Below are 16,697 nucleotides of genomic sequence, written 5' to 3' on the forward strand. Positions count from 1 at the left end.
GCTTAATTGTAGAAGTTGACTTTAGACAGATTTTGTAATTACTTTGTAATTAGTTCTTTCCTTATTTCCGAATTGGAGAAGAATACATACAGAAAATTATCCCAACTACTCTATTTTGGCATAGTATCAGAGCCAAAGATCCTAGCCTCCTAGGGTTTTTGTATCTCCTATCTTGCTTGCCGTCGTCACATACCCAAATAACATACCCATACCTACTCTTTACACCTACCCAATAACATACCCGTCGGACTCTATAATACTTTGTGAGAGCTGGAATAATCCTGGTTCACATTACTTTGTGAGAGATTTAGTTTTTTGGAGGTAAGAAAAAGCGAGTGGTTTTTGAGAGATGTGCTATGTTGGCATTGTTCTGGGTTGTATGGATGGAAAAGAATATGAGGGCTTTTGATTATGTGAAGGGTGAGGAGGTGGATCCGTTACGGTTCTTTTTTTTTTTGGCCACTGATCAGTTAGGGTTTTTGTTTGTTATCCAAAAAATAACTGCCGTATTCCTTATTTAAGTGCTATTTTTTTTTTTTTAATTTCAGTGTTGAATTACCTTATGGGTGGAATTGCCTCCAAAGGAACTTTCCTTGCAATCGTGGTCGTGGAATTTGTAAGTACATTCCAAGCCTTATATGATGTTAACATTGCAAGTTAAAATGCCTTTCTGAACATTCTATGACTTGGTGCCACTTTTGTATCTTTGCACAGATTATAACTTCATGATTAATTGTGGTGGTCCTTTGATTACGTCTTCCAATGGGACTGTGTATGAGAGGGACGATGAGCCCCTTGGTCCAGCTACATATTTTGTGAGTGGCACAAACAGATGGGCAGTTAGCAGTGTTGGTCTTAAAACACAGGCTGTGGGTAATAATTCTTCACTTTTATTCTTCTCCATAAGGAGGTTTAAATAGCTATACAAAGGAATTTACATAATCTAAGCTATTATGTAAATATAACCATATTAGTTGTCTAAGGTTAACTCAATTAGTGAAAAATAGAAAGTCCCAATCCACACTACCTTTGTTAAGATATCAGCCACCGGCTGGTCTTCTGACTTCATGTATGAAATGAAAATGTGTCCTCCCTCAAGCTTCTCCTCGAAAAAGTGTCTATCCAACTCAAAATGTTTCATGCAATGATGCTGAGAGATAAAGATGCCCTCCTTTGACCTTGCAACCTCAATGCCACTCCTTACCTAAAAAGCTGTGGGATTTGATATTTCTTCCAAATCATTGCTTTTCACCACAATGTCATCAACATATACAATCATTGTTGTGAGTTTTCCTCTAGATGGTTGTTTGGGAAATACTGTATAAGATTGGCTTTTTTGAAAACATAATTCTTCAGAGTGGCTGGTCCTGCTAAACCAAGCTCTAGTAGTCTGTTGTAGTTCATACAAGACCTTTTTCAACCTCCAAACCTTCCCAACATCAGAAGGAGCAACAAAATCTGGAGATAGATCCATACACATTTCTTTTGTCCTAAGTTGCATGGGTACTGACACGAACACAGGGACATGACACGACACGGGGACACGAAAAACCTCAAAAAATAGGATACGAGACATGCCATGGATACAGCGATTAAAATAATATATATTAATATAATTTTTTATATATATATAATTTCTTTAAAAATAAATAACAAATTTCATCCAATTCCATCCATTTCATTATCATACCACATTACACAAAACACTAAAGTTTCATGTCTATGATTCTTCTATCATACAGTATAAAAGATTCATTCCTCTTGTTTTTGTTTTGGTCATTCCTCTTGTTAATTGGAAACTAAAGATTCAAATAAGAAATTAAACACAAGACTAAATATTGATAGACTCATTGATGGATTCATCATCATCATCATTGTCATCATTGATGGAATTTGTGAATTAATTGAAGAGAAACTTTTATTTTTCCAAAAAAGTGTCCATAAAGTGTCGCGAAGGTGTCCATAAGGTGTCCAATAGTCAAAAGTCAACGGATAAGCAAAATAAAGTGTCCGACACGTATCCGGAGAGTATCCGCGAGTGTCGTGTCCGAAAAAGTGTCCGACACGTGATACTTAGGTGACTTGAATTATCTGGGCAACATAGCTTCTGTCACATTTTCTTGAAGAAATGCATTCTTAATATCAAAATGTAGTATAGGCCATCCTATATTAGCAGCGATAGATAACAGTACTCGAATGGTACCCATTTTTGCTACTGGTGCAAAGGTATCTTTATAATCAATCCTACAAGTTTGAGTATAGCCCTTGGAGTTTTTATGTTGAGCTTTCATCTCCTCAACCATAGCATTTTTCCATTTTGGATTGGCAAGAGCTTCCTGTAAGCTATTAGGTATTGATAAAAAAGGCCAAATGACACATAGTTAGATATGGGATATTGAACATCATAGCAAAAAAATAACCATTACGATTATGAGGTATCCCTCGATTTCTTCGAATACGATAACGAGAACCTTGAGGCTCATCTAGACTCAGAGGAAAAATTAAGTTTAGAAGGAATTACCTTATGATGATCTTCAGAAATATTGTCAGTTGCAGTAGCCGATGGGTGTGTTGGTTGTTAAAGAGAAGGCTTTATTATTTACCAGTCTGAGCATTTATCAGGCTTTCTATCTGATTAGCTTCCAACCAAGTATCTCCTTGATCTTGATTTAATTTTTTACTTCTCTCATACTCTTTGTGTTGATTTTAAGCCCTTGAGATCTTTGTTCTTTGATGTAAATTAGACCCAGAACTAGAGATGACTTGCGACAATTGAAAACAGAAAACCAATCACACGCAGCACACACAAACACAAGAGATTTATACTGGTTCGGCAATAAACTTGTGCCTACATCCAATTGTGATATCTCCCGAGAGCTTCATTGCACTATGGAATAAATTCAGAGGTTACAAGGACTTTTTGGAACCCTAGAACCTAATTCGCCTTTTGCAGAATACCCTGAAAAACTCTCAATAACTTGGCTCTCTCTTTGCTGATGCTTGTGTGAAAGACATTAAACTAACCTAGGGCTGTTGCAACATATTTATAACTCACAGGTTGCAGCTTACACTTATGTTTCAGCTGGGATTCCTAATCCTAGTAGAACTAGGTAATTTGCCTAATTAGCTAATTCTAATTCATTGTACAATTAGGAAAAAACTCAGAACTCCTTCCTTAACTAGGAAGACTTTGCGCAAGTCCTCTCAGCATTCCTAAAAACTGTACCCTATTAGGAATAACCCAAACTGCCACATTCCAGACTTTTGATGAGCCAAACACAACAATCTCCACCATGGCGAATTAAAAACCACTAAAGACTGCTGCACCTCAAGATTTCTTGAACTTCATTTCAAGATAACCCTGATAAGACTTGAAATCACTTCACTTTGGCAAGCTTCCTTATGCCTTGATACACCTCAAGTGAGAAGGTGCTCCACCTCAATCTTTAACAAGTAACAAGATTGAGTAAATTCAAGCAATGCTTGAATTTCTCAATAATAACTGGCTTAGTGAGACAATCAGCTGCATTCTCTGCTGTATGAACCTTTTCAACTGTTATCTCCTTGGTTTCAACCCAGTATCTTATTCGGTGATATCTCACATCAATGTGCTTGGATCTTCCATGGAATACTTGATTTTTTGAAGTTGAATAACACTTTGATTGTCGCATCTTATTACCGTAGAGTCTTGTACAACTCTCATTTGACTAACTAAGCCATTTAACCACACTGCTTCTTTTCCTGCTATTGCCAATGCTATATATTCAGCTTCAGTAGTTGACAAAGCTGCCATAGGCTGAAGCAATGCTCTCCAACTAATTGGACCACCCCCACAGGTGAAGACATAGCCTGTAGTGGACCTCTTTTTGTCTAGATCTCCAGCATAGTCTGCATCTACAAAGCCCAACATGTAGGTGTAACGCCCCGAAAATGGCTACATTACAGCAGCACCCGTTCTAGAAATCCCGAAAATATAATACTTCTTTCACTAAGTATCACATTCCCAAGCTCCCTAAAACGAGATAAACCTGTTTTAAAATTTTGTTCGGGTTGGACCAAAGTATAGAATTTACAGCGGAATGTACTTCTGAATTATACCTCGAAATATATATTATTAATGAACAGAAATATAAAACCAACTCGTGAGGGTCATGAATTTCAAATACAGATAACTCTACTAAAACATTAAGTAGATATTCATAAAATAAACAGCAGAGATATCCCAACCCATATCTAAATTAATTCGATGATTGGATGTGCCAAATGGGTCTAGGACTTTGAAATCTGCATAGATAGAACACTTATAGCAAAAGGACGGGAGACACCACCATGAATCCAAAGAAAGGATCTAAATCAGATAGACAAAAAGCTAAAGCTGAAACTGAAACTGAAACTAACAGGGTACAGATGCCACACCACTGGCCTCAGTCCAGGTCATCATTTACTAGGATATCTGCACTCACAAGAGTACAGTAGGGGGTAAGCATCACATACGATCATTGCTTCCCCTCAGGGGAAATCCCAAGTTAGGTTTAAAAATGATATTGAAGGTATAATATATATATGATTTCAATAAGAGGATAAAATAAGGTGAAACAATGCAACACAACAAAATATCCACAATAATAATCAGTGTATAAAACCTTTGCATGCTCTCAAACATTTTATGTGAAAATTCGATATGCGCATGTCAAGTTCAGAATACTTACCTGCCGACTGACATGCTTTCAAACATCTTCTGTGAAAATTTGATATGCGCATGTCAAGTTCAGAATACTTACCTGCTGACCAAACACAAATGGCCAACTACCCATATCGGAATCCAATCAATCATCGATACGGTAGCGAGAGTATCTATTCCTGGTGAGTACCACATAGGCTAGCCTCCCCAGAAGGACATTCAACTAGCCCATCTGTAAATACCGCCTCATGAGGTTTAGGGGATCGAAACCCAAGTACACCACACTGGGGCCTTTTACTCTTAGGTTGTAATAGTAATCACAATAAAATCTATACAAGTATGCCATACAAAAATCTGTGCAATACTTGAAAACAATTTCATAATATATAGTATTATAAAAATACGGGAAAACCCTATAACCGGGACGTGGTGTTTTCCCACTACCTGTTACCTATGTGAAAGTCCTGCATGTCTCCATGTCTGAACTCTCCACGCATGCCTATTGAGAAAACTGGAGTTCTAAATCCGACGACAGCTATTAGGAATGTTCAAAGCATACCATCGACCTTGTCTGTTAAGTCTAGGTAAAATTCAGAGGTTCGGCATTAGCGTAACTACTAGGTTTTTCTAAATTCTTAATCCGGCATAACCCTGTTCCCCAAGGCATACAGTCATGTCAGACCGTTTGGTTTCTACTTTAATTTAAATGGAGAAGGTTGTTCACCTACAACGTGTCCAGATCAGTGCATAGGGAAACTGAGGGAGCTCTGGCTCAGTCCCCAACGCCTGTATGCTCATGGACCGGTCTTAGATAACACGTTGTTGGGTTTACCACTGATATGGCCTCAATATATTATTTAACCTATTTTCAGTTAAACAATTAAGCAGTGTTTTGTCTAAAACCTCAACTTAAATAAACAACTATTAAAAAAGTTGGGTTACGAGCTCACCTGTAAAAGACGGTGCACGGGCAGAACCTCGATACAAAGAAACTAGCAAAACAACGGAATAAAATAATATAATTAGCAAGAGTACAAAATTTAACAGAATTTTAACAGAGTTTCAATAAGGGTTGAAGAGGTTACCGAAGGCTAAAAATGGAAATTCTAATTTATGCAGAACTTCAACTCTAAAAGGTGGGGCTTGGCTCCATGAACACTTAGGCGAAAACGGCTCGCCAATCGGACCTCTAAAACTCCACTTATGATCAAAATAGAAAATTTCTATTTAATCTCTAGAGAGAGAAAGAGAGCAACTAGAGAGAGAGAGTTAATTTTAGAGAGAGAAGCTCTAGAATTCAAAGTTTAGGTGTGAATGAAAGTGATGGTTTTTGGGGGGTATTTATAGGTGGGCAATGATGGATTTAATAGCTAGAATTAATTTAGAATAGATGGCTAGGATCAATTGGAAGGATATATCTAGATCCATAATTAAACATAAAATAAATTTAAATAAAATAATAAAATAATAAAAAATCAGAATTCTAGAAAGTTCTACAACATCCTAGAAAATGGGCTTTGGGCTTTGGGTTTTGGGTTTTGGGCTTTATGGGATGGGATTTGGGCTTTGTAGGATGAGTTTTAAAAATTTAGTGGAAAGGTTCAGATCAAAAGAGAGACATGGGTTGGGTTTAGGGTCAAAGTGTGTCATCTAATCATGGTGCGCCACGTGGCACCATGTTTCCCGCTTTTTATCCCTTCTTCAGAAATTTGCCAAAAATAGCTCGGGACTCGAAAAAATTCACCAAAAAATCCTACAGACTCTTCTAAGTGAGTACTAAATATCTAAAGGGTCAAAACACTAATTTCCCCCTTTGATAATTTCCAGAAAATTTGGGAACTCCAAATTAAATTCTAGAAAATTGAAATACTAAAGAAACTTTGGACATTCATAGGATAAATTCTTGAACTCCGAAAAATATGAGGTCTGCACCGTTGGTCTTCTAAAAATAAACAAAACTTTTCCCGTGAAGGTGTGTTACTCAAAAGACCTCGATCTCGAAAGAAAACAAATTTCTTGAATTCTAGAAAAACTCTAGAATTTCCGTAAAGTCTCAGGAAAATTCTCAAAATACTTTTGGGAATTCCCAGGCTTCACAGCAGGCTCCATCCTTTTTTTTTTTTTTTAAACAATATTCCCACGTTCCTGGTTCCCTTGAGATAACGCAAAATCCACTTAACTGCTGCCCAATGGGACTTACCCGGATTTGCCATGTATTTCGAAACCACACTGATTGCTTGAGCTAAGTCAGGTCTTGTACAGACCATTGCATACATCAGACAACCTATTGCACTGGCATAAGGCACCTTTTTCATCTTATCTAACTCTTTTTCTGTAGTTGGACGCTGCAAAGCACTCAATCGAAAATGTGCTACTAATGGTGTAGATACAGGTTTCACATTTTGCATCTTGAACCTCTCAAGTATTTTCTGAATATACTTGCCTTGTGACAACCAAATCTTACTTGAGTCCCTATCCCTCTTAATTTTTTGCATTCCTAAGATCTTTTGTGCAGCCCCTAGATCCTTCATGTCAAACTCCCTGCACAATTTTGTCTTCAATTCTTGGATTCTTGACATATCTTGACATGCTATCAGTATATCATCTACATACAACAACAATAGAATGATTAAACCATCCTCAAACACATGGTAGTAAACGCAACAGTCATACAGACACCTTCTAAAATTAATTTTCAGCATATAAGAGTCAAACCTATTGTACCATTGCCTAGGAGACTGCTTCAAGCCATATAAAGACTTTTTAAGTCTGTAAACTAGATGTTCTTTTTTAGTTTCAGAAAAACCTTATGGCTAAGCTATATAGATGACTTCTTCCAGATCCCCATGAAGAAAAGCTGTTTTTACATCCATCTGCTCAATCTCTATGTCTTGCTGAGCTGCTATTGATAAGAGCAATCTTATAGAGGTGTGCTTGACCACTGGTGAGAAAATTTCATCATAATCCACACCCTCTTTTTGCGAAAACCCTTTAGCCACAAGCCTTTCTTTGAATCTTATGGCTTCTTGTTCATGTGTACCTTCCATTTTCCTAAATATTCACTTACAGCCTATTAATTTCCTATTATTGGGCTTAGGAACCAACTCCCAGACAGAATTCTTGTACAAAGATTCCATCTCCTCCGACATAGCACCAATCCATTCTTGTCTTTCATTACTAGCTATAGCTTCATAATTTCTTGGATCACCCTAACTGATGTTAAGAGCATAGTTGACTTGGCCATCATCAAAACTGAGCCTAACAATCTTTTTAGTGTTTCTTTTCGGCTTCTCAAGGGCTATGCACCTCATGTATTCAGGTGTTCTTTGAATTGGGGAGTTCTGGCTTTGAACACTTTGTTGCACTGAAGTGTCTCAGCCTCTTGAATCTTGCTCCACCTGAACTCGAGCTGGTGACTGAAGTTGATGCTCTTTTTGTTCCTCAAAAAACTCTATTTCATGCTCCTCCTGCTCAATTTGCTCCACCTGAGCTGGATCTTCTTGCATGACTTCTTTTGTCTAGGAATCCAGGTTGCTTCTTCTTCAACAACAATCATCTTGTTTCCATCCTTATTTTTGGCAATTTCCTTATTCATTGGCATGGTTGCTTCATCAAAGACTACATCTCGGCTCAGTAATTTCTTCTTATTTTCGAAGTCCCATAACTTGTAACCCTTCACCCCTTTTTCCAATCCAATGAAAATACACTCTTGTGACTTTGGCTTGAGCTTGGTTCTTTCATCATTGGAAATGTGGGCAAAGGCCCTGCAGCCGAAAATTCTCATTTTTAGTAGTCAATTGGCTTTCTTGTCCATACATCTTGTGCACACTTGAAATCAATTGCCTTTGATGGTGATCTGTTAACCAAATAGCATGCATGGCTAACTGCCTCTGCCCAAAATGTGTCAGGCAGCCCGGCATGAAATCTCATGCTTCTTTTTCTTTCTATGAGAGTCCTCTTCATTCTTTCTGCAACTCTATTTTGCTGAGGAGTCTTTTTCATAGTAAAATGCCTTAAAATTCCTTCTTGCTTTCAAAAATTTAAGAATTGATGATCTTTATATTCACCCCCATTGTCACTCTTCAAAACCTTGATTTTTCTACCCATCAGGTTTTCCACTTCTACTTTCCACTCTTTGAAGATAGTGAAAACTTGGGATTTCTCCCTCACAAAATATACCCAAACTTTTCTTGAAAAATCGTCTACAAAAGTGACAAAATACCTGGAGCCACCCTTGGACCTAACTGGCACATAACCCCAAACATCTGTGTGAATATAGTATAGCAGACCCTTGCTTGTGTTCTCCTTATTTCCAACCTTGAATGCAATTTTTGTTTGCTTTCCCAAAGTACAGTATTTGCAGAAATTCAGTATATGTAATTACTAACACCTTCCAGCAGATTTCTTTTGTGTAGTTCTTGCATTCCCTTTAGACTCATGTGCCCTAGCCTGTGATGCCAGAGCTCTGATTTGTCTACTGAACCTGCCTCAAAAGAAACTGCGACATCCCCTGTTATTGTGCTTCCTAGAAGCCTATAGAGGTTATTGTTTTGAATCTCAGCTTTCATTACAACAAGTTACCCTTTGATAACTTTGAGTCTTCCACCTTCCATAACATACTTATGGTCGGCCTTGTCTAGTGTGCCTAAAGATATCAAATTTCTCATGAGCTTTGGAATATATCTTACTTTTCCCAAAGTTCTCACAACCCCATCGTGCATTTGAATTTTAATTGATCTAATACCTAGGATTTGGCACAGTGAGTTATCTCCCATCAAAACTTCTACACTACAGATCTCTTCGAATGTGTCGAACCATTCCCTTATTGAGCACATGTGGAATGTACACCTGGTATCCAAAATCCAATCAGATATAGCATTTGAGCCTGATGATATTGCAAGTAGTTCCCCGTCACTACTGTCTGTAGTGACAACACTGGCTATATTGGAACTCTGAGCAATAGCCTTTGCCTTTCTTTCCTTCCATACGGGGCAATTTTTCTTCCAATGGTCTGATGCACCACACACGAAGCAACCACTCTTTTTCCCTTTGGATTTTGATCTACCCTTGTTAACATAATTATCCCCTCTTGCTTTGGACCGCCCCTTCTCCTTGTCTTTAACGTAGAGCCCTTGTGCTTGTGAGCCCTCTATGACATTATTCATCTTCTCATATGATTGTAAAGATTCAACGACATCATCAAATACCAGGGAGTCCTTACCAAAGATTAAAGTTGTCCTGAAGTTTTTAAAAGATGACGGCAAGGATCTCAAGAGCAATGCCTTGTCATCTTCATCATACTTCACATTTAACTTGGATAAATTGTTAACGCAACTTTGAAACTTACTAATATGCTCATGAAGATCTTCCCCTTCATCTAGTCTCAGACCATAGAGCTCATCCTTCAAAGATAGTTTATTGGAGAGTGTCTTTCCCCTATAAACCTTCTCTAACTTTTCTCATGCTTCTTGTGCTGTCATCTTTTTTGAATTATGAGACATCACGTTCTCTGTAACATGCAGCTCAATGAAACTTTTCGCTTTCTTGAGAATCTTGTTCCACTTAGCATCTGACTGCATGTCGGCTGGCTTGACCCCTAGAAGAGCTTTTTCGAGATCCTGTTGAATGAGAACATTCTTCATCATCCTTTGCCATAACATGAAATCATCCTTCCTGTTGAATGGTTTGATTGTCGGCCGCCCATCTGCTAGCTCCATCTTATCCCCTGCCATCTTAGAACTCCCAACCTAGCTCTGATACCACGTGTTGATTTTAAGCCCTTGAGATCTTTGTTCTTTGATGTAAATTAGACCTAGAACTAGAGATGACTTGCAATAATTGAAAACAAAAAACCAATCACATGCAGCACACACAAACACAAGAGATTTATACTGGTTCGGTAATAAACTTGTGCCTACATCCAGTTGTGATATCTCTCAAGAGATTCACTACACTATAAAATAAATTCAGAGGTTACAAGGACTTTTTGAAACCCTAGAACGTAATTCGCCTTTTGCAGAATACCCTGAAATACTCTCAATCACTCGGCTCTCTCTTTGCTGGTGCTTGTGTCAAAGACATTAAACTAACCTAAGGCTACCGCAACCTATTTATAATTCACAGGTTGCAGCTTGCACTTATGTTTCAGCTGAGATTCCTAATCCTAGTAGAACTAGGTAATTGACCTAATAAGCTAATTCTAATTCATTGTACAATTAGGAAAAAACTCAGAACTCCTTCCTTAACTAGGAAGATCTTGCGCAAGTCCTCTCAGCATTCCTAAAAACTGTACTCTACTAGGAATAACCCAAACTGCTACATTCCAGACTTTTGATGAGCCAAACACAACACTTTGGTGAGAGTAATGTCCAACATCGAAAATGTAAGACCTTGCATAACACTTAATAAGTGTTTGGTCATCTCCACTCATTATCAATTGGTTTTGGGTTGGATGTCTAGATTTCATCATGGTATCAGAGCAGGCTATCTGCGCATAACCAAGTGAGAAAGGAAAAACACTTTCGGTAAAATACAGAGGAAATGAAACACAATGACTTTAGCAAGTATGCAATCTCTACACTAAAAATCAGAGAGTAAAATAGAATAATAACCAAATTTCTTATTGAGTCTTGGATTCCTCTACTCTTACTCTGTACACACGGTATGCCTATAAACCAGGTGAAGCTCTCAAATCCAACGCCTTCTCCCTACCAATACCAACCATGGCTTTTGTACGAATATCCTGAAAAACATAATGTGTAGGAAAAAAGGGTACACAACATTTAGTTTGTTTTGTAATTTGACTGATAGATAATAGATTGTTAGATAGGTTGGGAACATTTAAAATTGAAGAAAGAGATAGTGCAGAAGACAAAGAAACATAACGAACCCCAAGGACTGTAACATTATTCTGAGAAAAGTAAATGAGGAAACAAAATGTGTTGAGTCATTGGTCATATGATTGGAAGCCCCTGAATCCATGGTCCAAGGTTTATCACAAGGAAAAAAAGGTTAAACTTGAGGCAAATCCAAAACCATCGGTGTTGGCTACGGGAGTAAAAGCATCAATCATAAAAATCTGTTGGGAAAACTGAAGTAACTGAGAAGATACAAAAACCTGTAGCATGGCCCGGAATCCAACAATTTTTTTTTTTATTACTCATTAGTGCAAATTCCAAGCACCAAAATAGAATAGATGTAAGCGACAAAAGAAATAGTTGTAAACCTCCTGCCAAAACTGAATCAACAGAGAGATGAAAACTGAAAAAATACAAACCAAAAAGAGTACCAAACAGAGTACTTGACAACGTATACATCTGTGGCGACAACACTAAGGCTGGCTAACCTTTTGGCTAAAAGTTACAAAGGTCCCTATGGTTTCGGGTGATACTCAATGTACAAATGTCTAATAACAGCCTTGTGGTTTGGAACTTGAGCTAATTTTGGTCGAAAGTACAAAAATTCATTTTTTGAACAAAGTTGAGGAAGCTATTGCTATTCTAAATGGAATCAAGGAGATATTTAAATTCATTTGCATCTTCATAGTTTACGCGACAATTTCTTCAGGTAAAAAATGAAGAATTTGTGATCTTTGAACCAAAATTGACTAAATTCTAAACCACAAGGGTGTATTGGACATTTTTAAACCTCATGGGCAACATTGAGTATCATGCCAAACCACATGGACCCCATTCGTAACTTTTGGCTATCCTCTTTTGGTAAAAGTTACGAATGGTCCCTGTGGTTTAAAAATGTCTAATAACACCTTTTATGGTTTGGAACTTAGCCAATGATTGTTCAAAGTACAGAAGTTCTTCGTTTTTAGACAGTTGCAGAAGCTATGGTTATTTGAAATGGAATCAAGCACAGGTAGTTAAGTGAGGACAATATCGGTGCTGCCCAATATTATGAGTGGGCCATTCCAGCCCATTGTTTAACAAAAATTGACTATATTTTAAACCACAAGGTTGTTATTGGACATTTTTAAACCACATAGGCAACACACTAAACCACAGGGACCATTTGCAACTTTTGGCCAAACTTTTTAGTTTGGTTGCTGCTCTGATATCATGTTAAAACACAGTATTTAGGGGATAATTCTTTTTTTTGAACTGATGGGTGATAATTCTTTACTTTTATTCTTCTGCATGAGGTTTAATTATCTATACAGGATTTTACAAAAGTTTAGCTATTATGTACATTTAATTATATTAACTTTTTAAAGTCAATTATACTAGAATATTTCAACTTAAACTGAATTCTTGCTATTTAATCATGCCAACAGATGCACCGTATGTGACTGGGACCAATCCTCAGTATACAATTTCCTCGCCAGCCCAAATCAGAAATACTTTAGATGATGTGCTATTTCAGACTGCAAGGATCTCTGCTTCATCACTTAGGTACTATGGCTTGGGGCTTGAGAATGGTAACTACACTGTGAAGCTCCAATTTGCAGAACAAGCTATCCTAGATTCTACAAGGAAAAGTCTTGGAAGACGTGTGTTTGATATATATGTCCAGGTGTGTACAATCTTAAGGAATTTTTAACAAAACCAAGTTTTGGGAAATATGCACTTTAAAATTTGACAGATTTTTAGAATAATACCTAAAGTATATGAATAAGCATACAATCACCACATGTATTGCCTTTAACCATCACATATGTCTTATTTATTCACAAAAGTTTAGTGAATCAAACTTAAGTGTACTCGCTCATACTTGTGCAAAATTAATTTTCCCCATTTTTTGTTCCTCCTATATTTGTTTTCAGGACATTCGAGTTATAAAAGATTTTGATATACGAAAGGAGGCAGGTGGGGCATCTTTGCTAGCTGTTGAGAAGGAATACAAGACTCAGGTTTCAGAGAACTACCTTGAAATCCATTTATTTTGGGCTGGAAAGGGGACTTGTTGCATACCTGAACAGGGTACTTATGGACCCATTATTTCAGCCATTAGTGCTACACCAGGTAATATAATTAATGTGGAAATTTCATATGCAATTTTGAATGTTTAGTTTCTGATATTCTCACAAAGTGGTTCAATGCCGTTGACTACAGAGCTTTAATTTGTACAGATTTCCCACCTACTGTTAGTAACAAGCTGCCAACTCCTAAGAAGAATAGGACTGGGCTGATTGTGGGGATTGTTGTTGGTGGTGGAGTTTTAATACTGGTGGTGATGATTTTCCATATTGTTCAAAGAAGAAAAAGGCTAGACACCGATGATGATTATGATGAAGGTAAACTATTCTACTGTTTTTCAAATGAAAGAAAGCAAACTGATTGCGTGAAAAACATGCTAACAGACGTATTAGTCCATTGTGTTGAATTTGCAGAGTTGTTAGGGATAGATCTTGGACCTCTCACTTTCAGTTTTTCCGAATTAAAGACAGCTACTGATGACTTTAGTTCAGCTAATAAGCTTGGAGCGGGAGGATTTGGACCTGTCTATAAAGTAAGTTACAATTCTAATCAATGACATGCACGGTGTGGCTACACACATGTCAATGCCTTAATGTTTACTGCTTGATACAAAGCATACAACTCCTACATATTTAGTGCATGTGCCTGAATGTAAACCTTGACATCTTGAAACATTTTCTTTGTTTTTTTCCTAATATCATTGAAGTTACTGAAGAGCATAAAGCACATGCATCTTCTGGAATTATTGAAGAAAATAAAACACATGCATCTCTTGTAATTGCCCTATATAGGTTGAATTGATATATATATATATTTCTAAACTACATTCATCGCCATTTATGACATGAAGCACTAAATTTAGTGTGAGTGTGAGCTATGAAGCATGAACACTTCTACAAGGTGGCTGAGTCCATTTTGGACATCGGACATCCGCACTTGGGTAATGAGTATATATTACATTTGCTTAACTTTTATGAATTTTGTTATGAATAGGGTACCCTTAATGATGGAAGAGTAATTGCCGTGAAGCAATTGTCTGCAACATCCCACCAAGGAAAGAACCAGTTTGTAACTGAGATTGCCACTATATCTGCCGTGCGGCACAATAACCTAGTAAATTTGTATGGATTCTGCACTGAGGGAGTTAAACGGCTCATTGTCTATGAGTATCTGGAGAACAAGAGTCTTGATCAAGCCTTATTTGGTATGAGAACTACATTTTTAATTTATTACCTCTAGCTTTATGTATAATATAAAACATTATAAATATTTATAATTATGGCTTGTATGAAGCAGGAAAAAGAAGTTTGCATCTTGATTGGTCAACACGTTTTGATATATGCTTGGGCGTAGCTAGAGGTTTAACTTATCTTCATGAAGAATCAAGGCTTCGAATTATACACAGAGATGTGAAGGCAAGTAATATTTTGCTTGACTCTAATCTCATCGCCAAAATATCAGATTTTGGTTTGGCCAAGCATTATGATGATAAAATGACCCATATGAGCACTCGGGTTGCTGGAACAATGTAAGATCTTAAAAAATTAACCTTATTTTTCTTGTCAAATATTTATACTCATTTCCTTTTTGTCAATGATATAGTAACTAATGCATCATAATTGTCAATGATGTAGTGGGTATCTTGCACCGGAATATGCCATGCGAGGACACCTTACAGAGAAGACCGATGTGTTTGCCTATGGTGTTGTCCTTCTAGAAGTTGTCAGTGGTAGGCCAAATTCTGACCCGAGTTTGGAAGGCCAAATGATTTATCTTCTTGAATGGGTAAGAACTTATTTTCGTGCCCGTCTAGATTCTCATCCCCCCCACCTAAATATGCTAAGCGCTTTTCAGATTTCGACTTTGATAGGTTCATTGTTGCATGATTCTACCACACCTACATATCTTCTGCTAAAATCTAGCGCCTCTTCAAACTTAGGTTCATCATAATACGCCTTTCTGCATTGTTTAATTTTTCATGATACTATTGCGTTCTTGCTTCTTAGGCTTGGGACTTGCATGGAAACAAACGTGAAGTTGAACTAGTGGACTCTAGATTATCCGAGTTTAATGAGGAAGAAGCAAGACGAATAATCAACATAGGACTTTTGTGCACTCAAACATCACCAATGCTACGACCACCGATGTCCCGTGTTGTTGGAATGCTTTCAGGAGATATCGAAGTGCCGACTGTAACTTCAAAGCCCGGTTACTTGACAGACTGGGAATTTGATGATCTAAGTACTATCACCAGTGTAACCAAATTTGATGGTGTAAGTGTCACCAGCCTAACGACTGATATGTCAACTAAAGGAAGTGATTTTAGCTTTCACAACGCATCGGCAAGTACAAGCGTGATGGGAGATGCAGAGCAATTACCTGCAAATGTCACTCGTCCCATGCTTTACAATACAAATTATGTTAATGGTAGGTAAGAATTTTGAAGGAATCAATACGTTGTGCGTCCTAATGATTTTTTATTTTTTTTGTTGGGGGAGGGAGTGAGAAGTGAGAATATACACAACTTTTAATATTTGATCATGTATGTATTTACTTGCAAAATGACACTCTCATTGATCATCTTTATATCTTTCTTTTTTTTTTTTTTAACTTATAAGTATTTTTATTTTTTATTTTTGACAAAAAGAAGAGAACTTCATTAAGATTTGGAAAACTTACAAAGGGGAGGTTGCATTTTAAGTGGCATCATTGAAACCTTGACAAAATCCTGAGACCAAGGAAAAATAGTACCACAAACCTCATTAACAAACTAAACAATGATGAGAAAGTAAAAGGAGGCCCTCGTCTTCATCCAAACGGTATAATCCTTCCATTTAAGCTGACCCAAACACATGCAAACGATCAGACGATACCCTTCCCTTTAAGACTCTTTCTAGGCTTTTTCTAGTACTTTCTAATTTGAGAAACTTTGGCATATTATACTCCTTTTTGTCAAATGAAATGATAAACCAGCCCAAACGAGGCGTTTTGGTCGAAAAATTGAAAACAAAGAAAAAGGATGAATCATGGCCAGAAGATCCTTTGAACGGTCAGAATTAAAAGTTCTGCATAGAAAAACAATTTTTTGT

At 37.2% G+C, this 16,697-nt stretch overlaps 1 protein-coding gene across 1 annotated transcript in view; it reads left to right on the top strand.

Annotated features, from left to right (window-relative positions):
- LOC147286246 (putative LRR receptor-like serine/threonine-protein kinase At1g56140) overlaps positions 1-16,157 on the top strand; it is a 31,359-nt gene extending 15,202 nt beyond the window's left edge. The window contains exons 16-25 of the mRNA XM_086242379.1: positions 549-616; positions 715-873; positions 12,966-13,204; positions 13,455-13,653; positions 13,761-13,925; positions 14,022-14,140; positions 14,602-14,812; positions 14,905-15,136; positions 15,243-15,393; positions 15,615-16,157. Coding sequence (XP_086098505.1) covers positions 549-616; positions 715-873; positions 12,966-13,204; positions 13,455-13,653; positions 13,761-13,925; positions 14,022-14,140; positions 14,602-14,812; positions 14,905-15,136; positions 15,243-15,393; positions 15,615-16,043 — 1,972 coding nt within the window. The 3' untranslated portion in view covers positions 16,044-16,157. The remainder of the gene's footprint in view (positions 1-548; positions 617-714; positions 874-12,965; positions 13,205-13,454; positions 13,654-13,760; positions 13,926-14,021; positions 14,141-14,601; positions 14,813-14,904; positions 15,137-15,242; positions 15,394-15,614) is intronic.
- Positions 16,158-16,697: the final 540 nt, after the last annotated feature.

This window comes from Dryas octopetala, chromosome 4 (assembly GCF_963921425.1).
Source record: "Dryas octopetala chromosome 4, drDryOcto1.1, whole genome shotgun sequence".
Lineage (NCBI taxonomy): Eukaryota > Viridiplantae > Streptophyta > Magnoliopsida > Rosales > Rosaceae > Dryas > Dryas octopetala.